We start from the raw sequence: 13560 nt of genomic DNA, 5'->3' as shown, positions 1-13560 counted from the left end.
TATCTCCCTGTTTAGTCTTCCAGAAGCTAGCCTTCAGCCAACTGTTATTCCATGCCACTTTTCATCTCTATGGATGAGAAAATTATGGTAAGGTACTTAATGTCACAATAAAAGGCAGGAATGGAGAAAGGAAGCAAAGACATGAATGCTGACGACTAGTGTTATGTTTTAATCTCCCTCATGTCTTTTTTCCCTAATTTTGAAGTTGTTTTCTCTTTATCTGTCCTAATTACCTATTTAATAGTTTGGTCAATAAATTTAAGTTTCCTTGTAAGTGTCTTGAAGGTAAGGAATGATTTCCAGTTGGCTTCTGGAAGCCTGAGGACAGGCTTCCACATAGTAAGCACTTAATAAATATGGGAACTGAATTACAGTAGCAATACGGCTTTATGGATTGAATAAAGATTCATGTTCAGATTATGCCTCTGGAGCAAGTCACTTTACCTCTCAGACTTTCAGTTTCCTCATCTGTAAAACAGAGTTGACAGGATCTGTAATACCATTTCTCAGAGCTATTATGAGAATCAAATGAATTCTTAAATATAAGCCCTTTGAAAAGCAATATTTAAGGGTCAGTTGTTACTAATGTTTATATTCATTAAAATCTAAAATTTCCAGCTGAAATAAATGAAGCCTTCTAATGCTATTTTTAAGTCCAACTTGTGACCAAGACCATTCATCAATGAAAGAATTTCTAGGTATGCAATGGCACAATAAGTTAAATATCACAAGGATCACCTGTCCATATGCTGGTATAATGCCTTGTTCTTCCTCAGCGTCCAGAGTGGGGAGAGATTACATGTATTTAATACATGTAATCCAAAATAAGGATCTCTTGTAAATCTCTCCTCTTCCACATTAGTTCTGGGATACCATATCTCAACATGTTCCATTTGAATCCTATTAATGTTTTCTCTTCAAAGAATCATATCAACTCCAGAGTTGTAAGGGATATCAAGGGACAAGTAGTTTTATCTTTACAGCATCCTTGACAAGGCAAAAATTGATTATTTATCAAATGGGGAATGGCACATGGTCTTATATATTTGAATCAATCCCCAATATATCTTGGACATCAGAGCTTAGTCAGGGAAATTACAAAAAAGTTTCCCCAGTTATTTCTTTACCTTCTAATTTTGACTATTGATTTTGCTTGTATAAAAGTTTGATTTTTTAAAATTGAAATTGTACATTTTATTTTTATCATCCCTTTAAATTCCTTGTTTGATTAAATAATTTTTCTAATCATAGTTGAAAAATACATCACCTTCTCTGTTCCCCCACTACTTTCACCATTCATTCAGCTATTCTAACCCAGAAATCTGAGACTATGCAAGTCAAACAAATAGCTGCTCTAAAACTATATTGGCAAGGAATAGAAGTGGTGCATAAGGGTTTCAAGCAGCATTACCCTCTGCCTACCAAATACTATATAGCTGAAGAAATGAGTCTTTATAGATATTTTTAACTCTTTGCTATATTCATATACCTGAAATATAATTAGGGACCCTTCTTATATAGAAAATAATACTTCCACTGAATTCTTCCAATTCACATGTTTTGTGTGATAATACATGTATAACCCTAATTGAATTATTTGTCACCTGGGGTGGAGTAGTTGGAGAGGGAGGAAGAAAAGTTGAATCATATAACTTCAGAAAACTGATGTGGAAATGTGTTATTAAAGTAAAAACAAAATTTTAAGTAAATTCTTCCAATTCAGGATAGAGGAAAATTAGGAATGAAAAGAGAGTTATGTTTGTTTTCCCAAATATTTTATTTTTTAAGGCTTTCCAACAGAACTTAAAATGCATAAGAAAGGCATATTATGAACTGGTTTTGGATGGCATTTTCTGAAGCTTTCTTTAAAGGATTACTCCATACAATAAGGGATTTTCAAATATATACAATATATCCTGATTGGTCAGAAATTATACTGTTACACACACACACACACACACACACACACACACACACACACACAGGAGCCCTAGCCTCATGAGCAGAGAATTCTGAATGGAACAAAGGACAAAGCAGGAGGCCAACTGGCTATGAGCACCTCAAGCTTGAAAGGGCTAGTGCTGGGGACCTTACAGAACAGGAACAGGGGAGGTGATATCTTTAGATTGGATAAGGCCTGTTGCTGTGTCAGTAACAGGAAAGGCTCTTCTTCAGGTTAGCTATTTAAGTTTGAGCACAATTTACAAAATGAGGTAAATGACCAAATCAGAGCAAAGCAACAGAAAACCATCCTGTTGCCAAATCTGAAGTTTCTCACCTAGTTGGCATTCTTTTACTATATGAAACAAATACAGAAAGCATTCATTGTCAGAAGAGTAAATAACTAGAGAATGTTGGGGGGGAGGGAAATAAATGAGTTCATTAGATACACTTCTCACAAAGCTTTGTACATTGAGTTTCATTTTATGAGTAATCACCAACAGTAACTATTGTCTCTTTTGATATTCCATTTTAAATATTGGCAAACTTCTAGAGAACTATCATCCCTTAACAATCAACCAATTGCTCAGTCCGGTTCTGGTTTGGATTCCAAGGAGGAGACACACAAGGTAATGCAATACACAATAGATACTTTATTCAAGCTTTAGCTTGGGCCTCCACAAGAAGAGGAAGACCTCAAGCATTGCATAGGCCTGGTTTATATAGTGGGGCGAGGGGTGGAGGTCATCTTGAGAACCAGGCACCAAAAGTGAAGACACATAAATCTTAGTCCCAGATGTTTCCTTTTAACATATGGTCAGCTGGTGACCCAGGTCAGTGAAACCTGAAGTCTTGAGGTAACATACATATCCTTATGGCAGTACATAAATAAGGATGTGGTAATTTTAGGTCTTGGGAAAAGGGACCCTATTTAGGGTATTGTCTGGAGGGCAATTTCCTGATGTTACAGCATGTTTCTTCACAATCAACTTTTATTGAATGCCCACTATGTGTCAGGAACTGAGCTAAATGTTTATGACAACGAATTTCTTTAAGTTAAAAAAAAATCCAAGAAAGCTAACCAATATACCAATCAAATTCAACATTATCTGCAGTGACATATATTCATGGTCCCTTACCTCTGCAAAAAAAAAAATGGAGAAAAGTACATTCTTATATTTCTTGGAGTCAAGAGAGGTCATTATAATTACATAGCATTTAATTTTATTTTTTGTTGTTATTCTCATTTAAAATATTGTATTTATCATGAATATTATTTTCCTGGTTTCAATTACTTTGGATCATTTCCTAGAAGTCTTTCTATATGTCCCTATATTCTTCAAATTCATCACTTCTTAAGTTATAACAATATTTACATATTACAATTTGTTTATCCACTCATGAATCAATGAAACTTTTCTTGTTATCTTGAATAACCTACCCTTATCAGAGAGATTTTACACAAAGATTTTCCCCAATTAACTACTTTTCTCATTCTACCTATTTTAATTTTTCATTCATTTTTAATAGCTTTTGCAAGCTATTACTTTTGAAGATTTGCCTGGAACAAGAAAAGCTTCTTAATCTTTTTGCGTGTTAATTTATTTCTTTATTTAGAGTTTTCAAATATTTGAATGACTACATTAGTCTTTTACATGCTTTCCTCTCGCTGCAGCCTCCAAGATTCTGCTACCCTGGTGAAGTTTTTAAATATTTCCTAGAATTTGGTTAAAATATAGTACAGAATTGTCTGCTGCACAACATTATGCAGATATTTTCTCCTCGACTACTCAGTCATTTGCTGAAGACTTTGGAGATTAATAAAAAAAAAATGAAAGAAAATGTAGCTTGGAGTATAATACTTCAAAATGCTCTAACCCCCTTTCATTTTTCCATTCCCTGACTCTTTTTAAGCCTTCTTCAGCTAAAATGTATTTATGAAAAAATATGCTGTTTTTACAAGTATTTAAATAGATACTCTCTTTCAGCACTTTGTATATATTATTCCCCCATCATAATTTCATAGTTCAAGAGGAGATTCTGAATTATAATATTTAACAGTAGGACTGAACATTATATAATTTCCTGTTCATGTGAAGTCCCCAGTTTATTTAGTTTGGAGGTAGAAACCCTAGTTTTTGACCTTGTCACAGGAGAGTTTTCTCCCTGAGGGAAGGTCCTACTTCACTGGTCTCAGGCTAACAATACACAACCTGGTAGTTTGGGAGGAAATAGCTAATCCCATCAGATGTTAAGTATCTCTTTTTGTCCCAATGGTTTCTCCCCCTAGGCTAAAGAAAGACCTTCACTGAGGCTGCCCAGCCCTGGTCAGGGTCTTTCCCTTTTGTGTCCATTGTGGGGCATCAGCCCCTCACTGTTATTCCTGTCTGGAACTCCTCATTTTCCTTTCTTACCATTGTAAAGTCAATCAACTGTCCTCATTCTAAACCCCCAGGTTTCATCTAGAAAGGTATTTAAGCTCCCCAACTTTAATGGCTCTTTGGAATTGTCATTCTCTTAAATTTGGAATTCCCAGGGGTCAGTGACCTGGGCAGCCAGAGTTCAATCCTGGGATTCTGCAGTGGGGTGTGAAGCTCAGCTCTGTTGTCAAAACCTATTAGCCCTGAACCCCTTTTGCTCTTGATTAAAGAATGATTTTGACTATTTAATAGTTCTGTGTTTTTTTCCCAGTCAACATTCCCCAAATGTCCATATCCATTGTCTTCACTGTTTTTTGACCAAAATATTCCCTATGTCTGGACCATTCTTTTTCATCTCTTTGGTCACTAGAATCCCCTAGTTCTCCCTTTTAAGGATCACCTCATTCCAACTAATTCATGAGTTGTTTTTTTTTCCTTATTTTTGAAAACTCTTACCTTCTATCTCTGAATCAACCCTATGCATAAATTCCAAGGGAAAAGATTGATAAAGGCTAGGGGTTTAAGTGACTTGCCCAGGGTCACAGAGCTAGGAAGATGAAGCCTTTCTTGATCTCTCCCTTCTGAGGCAGCTGGGGCTTGAGTTAGCATGATCTGAGTTTAAGTACAACCTCAGGTTCAGTATTTACAAGCTATGTGACCCTGGGAAAGCCACCTCAGTTTCCTTAACTAGAAAATGGCAATAACTGCAGCACTTAACAACAGTTTATTGAAAAGATTAAATGAGACAATATTCTTCAAAAGTACTTGGGGGAAGTTAGGTAGTTCAGTGGATAAGAAAGGCAAGTCTAGAGATGGGGGGTCCTGGGTTCAAATCTAGCCTTGGACACTTTTGAATTGTGTGCCCCTGGGCAAGTCACTTGACCCCAATTGCCTAGCCCTTACCACTCCCTCTTCTACCTTGAAACCAATACTTACTATGGATTCTCAGGAAGAAGGGAAGAGTTTAAAAAACAAAAAGCATTTAGCATAGTGCCTAGGAGAGTAGGTGCTTATATATATATAAATGTTTATTCTTTCTTCCCTCCCATCTCTCTTAGTTTTAGCTTTTATTTTGCATTTACTTTGACTATATTTATCTGTGAACATATGCTTCTCTTCCAACAGGATGCAAGCTCCTTCAGGGCAGAGGCTCTTCCCTCCCCCATTCCCAATCCACAGGGTCCAATTCAGTATTTGCCAAAAAGTATGTTTTATAGGAACTTGTTGAATTGAACTGGATTCTTTCACTTTATTTAGTAAAATACACTTTTCAAATAATACGAAATCCAAAATGGTGATAATGAGAATAGGACATTACATCACTACAATCATCTAGCTCCCCTAGCTAAGCAAGTAACAGGGACTTTTATATATGTGAAAGCACAAATAAACCAAATGATGAAGATTATCATGGGATTCATACCTTCATTTTCATGACACTCTGTTTAGCTCTATTGAAAACTAAATTAAAAAAGAAACTAGTATAATTACCTCTCTTTCAAGAATTTACATTCAAAAGAGAAAATGGCTTCTATCTAGACACATATATCATTCCCAATAATTTAATCATTGCTAAGAGGATAGAAGTGGAACTGTTAGGAGTCCAGAAATATGGAAAAAAGTTTCAATAATAATAATAATAATAATAATAAATATATTATTAAGGGGCCAGACAAGACTGAGTGTGTAATTTTTCACTAAAAGTGAAGAGAGAGTTAGAGATAGGAAACTCCCTGGTGAGGAAACTCCTTTGACCAATGAAGTTTACCATCTTTTCAATAACTTATCATCTTAGAGAGTTTCCTAGAGGACTGAGAATTTAAGTGACTTGCCTGGGGTCACACAGTCAGAGATATACCTTGAAACCAAGTCTCTTTGACTTCAATTAGTTTTCTATTCATGAAGTTACAACTTTCTCTGTAGTCAATATCTAAGAACTTAAGCAAACACTCCTTGCCCAAATTATTAACATATTCATGTGTAATGGGAATTAAAACCTATATAACTTCAATGGCCACTCCATGTGTGTTTACGTTGAGGAAGGGAAGGATATCTGTTTCACTCTGAAAACTCCCTTCACCAATTCAGTTAGCAACTCATTTGTAATTTATAGTCTTACACAGTTGCCCAGGGCTCTGAGAGTTTAAGTATGTTGCCCATGATTAAATCACAAGTATGTATCAAAGTCAAGATGTGAACCCAGGTTTTTCACATTCCATGTTTCCTCTATCAACAGATTTGAAGGGTTTGAAGTTTTAAAAGTTGGTGATTAGATAAAAATTATCCTATTGCAAACTACTTTAAGTGAGATGCTTTGTGGACAAGAGAGAAGAAAAGATAAAGTCCTCAATTCAAAGAGTTTATGCCACAAACAGGGGAGAGAAGACATTCAGAAAAAAAATCAAAATATTGTATATTTCAAAGAGATGGTGAAGGTATGTTGGGATATTGTAGTCATAAAAACTAAATGCTCAAAAGGAGGAAGCATAAAATATGAAAAACAAGTTTTATCCAAATATTCATGTAGCATTTTGTATATTTTCTACCCTAACAGAAAAGCTACTCATTATTCCAAAAATTATTCTTTGAAGCAAAGCTAAATGTCTTGCAAATTCCTCAAGATGCAAATCCAAGCAACCAAAAAAGACAATAGGACACATTGTCTGTGTCTGTACTTTCAAGCCAAATTCCAAAGAATAAATGAGATATTAATTGCATCTGGGCTCAATGTTCTGCCTAGCAAATAATAAAAGTAGTTTTAAGTGGGTCCAAAAAAAGGGACAATGTATGTATCTGTGTGCAAGAAAAAGTTAATTAGCACTAGATTCTCTTAATTCTGTGTGACATACACAAGAATTGTTCTACTTCAATGTCTCTGGGCTCAAAATTAATACACACAGAATGCAAATTAATCTTAAAAATGGAAATTTTCTTTTCTGATACAAATATGACATTAATAGCTAAAAGCAGAGAAGGATAAAGCAAGAGAAATTATAGACCAATATAATTAATGAATACTAATTCTCTGGCTTTAGGACTACAATAACAAAAAAAATTATTTCTCTGATTAACTTGGAATATACAAAGAATGTAAGAGTGATTGAACACTAAAAAATGACAATTAACTATCAAAAACAAAATCATTTTAAAGCATGTGATTATATTAATGGATGCAGACAAAGCTTTCACAAAGTAAAGAAGTCATTCATTGATGCTAAAAACATTATGATTAGGTAAAGACATTTTTTTAAAGATCATTTCAAAAGTTTATGTCTAAAAGCAAAGATAGCATTTTTTTACAATGGGAAACAATAAAAGTTTCCCAATGAATTCAGCTGTAAAACAAAGATGCTCATTTTTTCCATCATTACTTGACCTAAGATTATATAGTATCTAGAGTACTGGACTTGAATTCAGGGAAATCAGACAAAATATTTAGTCACTTTCTAGCTAAGTGATATAGTCACTTGACCTCTCTCAGCCTCCATTTCCTCATCTATAAAATTGGGAAAATAATAACATCTTCCTTGTTATTCAGATAAAATGAGCTACTCTGAGCACTTTAAGTGCTTTATAAATTACAGTTATTATTGCTGTTGTTGTTGTGGAAATATTATTGATAGCATAAAGCAAGAAAAATAGATTAAAGGCACAACCACATAGGCAAAGAGGAGACAAAACTATCCCAACTAGCAAATAATATGATGTTTTACTTATTAATCAGAGAATTATAAAAAACTGAGAAAAAATACATTTAGTAATTTGTCATTATAGAATGAACCCAAAAATTCAATAATATTTCTATATAATGATAACAAATCCAAGAGAAAATAGTTTTATTTTTTAAAACTACAAAATACTCTAGACCTGTATAGTTACAACTACAAAAAACTATTAAGTAAAATAATGAATGAATTAAATAATTTAAATAACTCAAGGAATATTCATGTTATACTGTCAATGCCAAAATAAGAAAAATTATGAATTTCCTAAATTAATTTGTAAGGTTCTAGGGCTATAGCAATTAAATTGCAATATTTTATAAAATGCATATTTTATAGAATAATCAGTCAATACCTAAGGAAATTAATTCAGCCTCTTTACTAAAAGGTTAAATACTGAAACTGAAGTTCAAATGCTATGGCCATATAATAAGTCAAGACTCATTGGAAAAGCCTCAAGTATTGGATAAGATTGAAGACAAAAGGCAAAGGGGACAGCAGAAGATGATATGGATGGACAGTGTCATGGAAACAATGAATATGAACTTAGTCAGACTTCAAGAGATAGTGGAGAATAGAAGGGCCTGGTGTACTATGGTCTATGGAGTCACAAAGAATTAGGGACAAGTGAGCAACACCATTATACGGCAAGACCACAAAACTCATTTGGAAGAAGAAATCTAGAGCTCTTTAGAGGAAAAAAGAAATAAAAGGGGAAGAGAAGAACTCAAAGTATACTACAAATTAGTAATCCTCAAAAACATTTTATATTGGTTAAAAAATAAAAAAGCAGAAGGCAAGGATTATTTTTTGTCTCTTTTTGTATCCCAGTGCTGAGCACAGCATCTGGTACATAGAAGGCTCTTAACAAATGTATAATGAATGAATAAAGATGGCCCAGAAACAATGAAATTAAGTAATAGGAAGTGGGAAAAAATAACCTATTTGATATAACTGCTGGGGATTTTGGAATAATTTGGCAAAAATTTGATCTAGTTCAAGAACTTAAAAACCACACACCACAATAAGCTCAAAATTAATTCATACTATAAAATAATTAGGAGAGAACAATATTAGTATTGGGTACTTTCACATAGTTAAGGGATAAAAGAGACTACAAAAGATGAAAATAAAATTAAAAAGATAAAGCAAATAATATCTATTATATAAAACTGATTAGATGATAAACTAATTGAATTTATATAACTAATCTAAGAAATGAAGCAACTGATTTGGAAAAACTACATCATATTTCTTTCAGAGACTTTGATTTCCAAGATTTAAAATATATTGATATATAAAGATGAAAAGTCAAACCCCAATAGATAAGTAGTTAATAATATGAAAATTTTTCCCAAAAAAGCTGCAAACTATTAATAACAGTAAGAAAGATTGTCAGAAATCAATAATAAAAGGAACGCAAGTCAAAACAACTCTAGAGTGTAACTTCACACCTAGCAAATTGAAAAAGATGTCAAATGATGGAAATTGGAAACAATCATGGTATTGTAAGAAAACTGGCACATTAATAAACTTATGAAGCTATGAATTTGTTTAACCATTCTAGAAAGCAATTTGACATGATGAGAAATTGGCTAAAATTCCTACTCCCGTTGATCGAGAGATCTTACTGCCATGAATAAAGAAGTCAAGAAGTAAAAGCACAATGTACACTAACAGAGAGCAACACTTTTATGTAGTAGCAAAGAATTTACAAAGTAGATGTTCATAGAATAGAGATGGATTCAAAAAATCATGGTATGAATAATAAGCTTGGATCTGAAGAAGAGAAATGGGTTATCTTCCCTCCTTTCTTCACAGGGGTTGGGAATATTGGAGACGAAGCGTAGTATTTATTGTCACACATCATTGGTGTATTGGTTAGCTTTGCTAAACAATTTTTTTTCTTGGTTATAAGAAATGGCTAAATTCCCTACATATGAAGAAAGTGAGGTTTAGAGATATTCAATAACTTGCTTATGGCCTTATAACCAGTAAGTTTCAGAAGTATAAGTGGAAATCAGCACTGTTGTTTCCACATGAAAATACCATACAATTAAAAAAAAAAACAATACCTCAATATTTATAAAGTATTTTAAGGTTTAAATGACACATTGCTTACATCATACCTATGAAGTAGTGACCTAGATATTCATATTTCTATCTTACAGAAGAAACTGAGCCATGTCAAGGTTAAATGCCTTGCCTAGGATCACAAAATTAAGCATTGGAGCAGATAATTGAGTCCAAGTTTCCTAAATCTAGCTCTACCCATGTCCTCATCGTTTGAACTCATAGCATACTGTGTCTCTGTCATTCACATGGCATTTAATCATAGACTGACTTATTTACTATTGTGGGAGGATGAAATAATATAAATCTAAGTCTATTCCTGTCAAAATAATATTGTAGCTTTTCATGTTTTTTAAGAGCATTAAGTGCTAGATGGAGCATAACTACCATGTAGGGGATACAACATATTAGTGCTCTTTAACTTTTCATGTGTATGTATTTTATCTTCCAATATGACCTCTTTAATTACAGTGAACAATGAAGCTCTTTGGCCTTTCAATCCTCAATATCAAGCATCTTGTTATGCCCATAGGAAGTGCTTAATTAATATTGGCTGAACAAAAAAAAAAAAAAGAAATGCCATCATTTTCAAACAAAAGCAAAACTCATATTTATTTCATAGATCATAGGTGCTTATATTTTCTGGGCTTCAATTTCCTCACTTGTAAAATGAGTGGAGTGCACAAGATAGTCTCCAAGGTCCTCTACACCTTTAACTGAAGAGGATAAAAGAAGAAAAATTCCTCAGTGCTTCTCATCTCTAAATATTTGGGAAATTATTCCTCAACAGTACCTCTATCCATGACCTTCTCAAGAGTCTTGTGAAAATTCACATAACAAGCAAAAATAATGTTTGCTTAGAGAAAGAGGAACCTGGTCCATTTATTCTAAACAGTCTATTAGAGATCTTTTTAACTCAGAGAATCAAAAGGCAAAGATCTTATTCCCTAAAAGATAATGTCTGCTCCACAATGACATATGTGTTATACCACCATAACTACTGTCACTATACATTGCCAATGCCAGGGAGAAAAAAAGAAGAGATGATAAAAGAATAGAAAGAAGAAGAGAGGAACAGTGTAGAGAAAAATGCAAGGAAGAAAAGACAAGAAAAAGATAGGTAAATTATTATCCTATAATATTTTGGATCACATAAAATAAAAGGAATAGAATAGATGTAGATATGTAAAAGTATGTGGTAGAAAAATAATATCCCTACTCATTTTTTCCTAAGCCTTCAAACTGAGATTGGTTAACATTAAACTGGGAAGACTGAAAAAGAAAATGAGTTAGTTGGAAAACACCAGCTGAATATGTTACAAGAATTCATATGAGGCTGAAGGATAAGGCTAGTTGTCCAATAATTTGAATACTTCTCCATTTACTGTGTACGTGTAATGGATGATCTGTTCTCTGTCAACAGGTTAATAATGATTTCTATCATTACTCATGTGAAAAGAAAGCAAATGGCACCCACAAAATTTCTTATCTTGAAAAAGTAATAAATAGCCATAACTAGAATGAAAAAGTTATTGGATAAAGTAGTGAACGTTTCTTTGAGAGGAACAAGTGCCAGTGGAAGGATATATTTGAACTGAATATTTGAAACAGAAAAGAGTAGCAATATTTTTTTTTTCTAAGCAAAGAAAGTGAATGGAAATAAAAGATGAAGCATTTGGGAATATTTTGTGTACTAGGTTTTGACTTATCATAAAATTTGACTTATCACAAAATAAATACTTATGAGTAAGTAACAGGGGGGTTTCTATCATTAGAATATGCACATATTTTTATTGAAGATTTAGGGAAGGACATAGATAAGAATCTGAAAGGACTCATTTTCCAATGAATAGTCTTTTCCATCTCATTTTCTTTCTTTTTTTTTCATCTCATTTTCTTTTTCAGCCTTCCCTTAAGCTAACTAATGCCAATTCAGGGAGTTGGGAGAGGAATACTATCACTTTTATTTTTATCTTTTTTCTATAAATGCATTTTAGATGTTAATATTCTCCATATTTCTTTATATTTTGACCAATACATCTCATATCTAGAACAACTTAGAAATGCAAGGAAACACTCGTGAAGATAGAGTTGAATTAGGGCATAAATAAACGACATTATATGTTCAGACAAAGAAAGCTTCTGAGAGTATTGTTCTTCTAAACAGATGTTAAATTATTTTATTCAACAGGGGAATTTATAATGCATAATGAAAAGGCATCAAGCATCACAGGAAGCAAACAAGCAACATTTTATTACATCAATGGAGTGCAATAAAAGACTCATTATTCAATAAGCCGTTTGAAGTGAAATGAAGCCAGATTGATGTTCCATTTATAACTCATCAATATGTTTACAGGGTAAATTACATGTATTTCATAGAGTAGGACAAATTTTGCATAGAAACTTATATACAAAAACAAACCTCAATATGACAGTCATGGCTTTACTCAGAATGTCATTAATCTATTAACTGATGCAATCTAATGATATATGAAAGGCCCCCAGGAGAGAATTTCATCTATCACCATTCCATGCAAAAAACAGCCAAAGAAACATTGTAAAAATTGTTGACAAAGAATATGCAATAGAAATCAACATATACTTACATCCGTGTCAGGTCCTTTATCTGCACCCGGACAAGAGAAAGTGACAAATTCATGGCACCTCTTGTGAACGACAAAACAGCAAACTGATAGGGAGAAAATAAAATCATAGTTAGAGAATGTTCTCATTTGCTCAAACAAATTTAATTTAACTATACACTGCTTTAAAAAGGAGTCATGGGAGTCAGAGGGAGTAGTTTGATAGATAGAGCACCAAGCCTAGATTCAAATCTGGCCTCAGACACTTTGTAGCTATGAGACCTTGGGCAAGTCACAACCTCAATTGCCTATCCCTTACTGCCCTTCTGCCTTGGAACCAATATTTAGCAATGATTCTAAGACAGAACGTAAAGGTTAAAAAAAAATCACTTGGCATTCATTCAAAGCCTGGTAGTATTCACTATTAAATTAAATATAGTGCATCACCATCTTCAATAAATTTTAACCTGCAATGATTGTACAGCATTAACTATCACTTAATATATGTCAGGTAAATTCATCTAAGCCTCAGTTTCCTCATCAACAAATTCAGGATAATTCTAAATATAATACCTATATATTGGATAGTTGTTCTAAGGCTCAAATTAGATGATATAACTGCAAAGTTTCAAGTGCTATGTAAATATGAATTATCATCTTCATAATCTCAATCTCTCCCCCACAATATTCTTTGATCCAGTGACATTGATCTTCTAGCTGTTCCTCTAAGTCTCAGTTTTAGGGATTTTCTCTGGCTGTCCCCAATGCCTGGAACACTACCCCTTCTCTGCTCTGACTACTAACCTCCTGGGCTTCCTT

General features: G+C 33.4%; 1 protein-coding gene across 2 annotated transcripts in view; it reads right to left on the bottom strand.

Annotated features, from left to right (window-relative positions):
- The window catches only part of PRKCA (protein kinase C alpha), a 590805-nt gene that overhangs the window by 331381 nt on the left and 245864 nt on the right, over nt 1-13560 (bottom strand). For both annotated transcript variants that reach the window (XM_007482766.3, XM_001370222.5), the window contains exon 3: nt 12766-12848. In XM_007482766.3, the coding sequence (XP_007482828.1) occupies nt 12766-12848 (83 nt within the window). The remainder of the gene's footprint in view (nt 1-12765; nt 12849-13560) is intronic.

The sequence above is a fragment of the Monodelphis domestica genome, chromosome 2 (assembly GCF_027887165.1).
Source record: "Monodelphis domestica isolate mMonDom1 chromosome 2, mMonDom1.pri, whole genome shotgun sequence".
In the NCBI taxonomy this organism is placed as follows: Eukaryota; Metazoa; Chordata; class Mammalia; order Didelphimorphia; family Didelphidae; genus Monodelphis; species Monodelphis domestica.
This window is presented reverse-complemented; position numbering and strand designations above follow the sequence as displayed.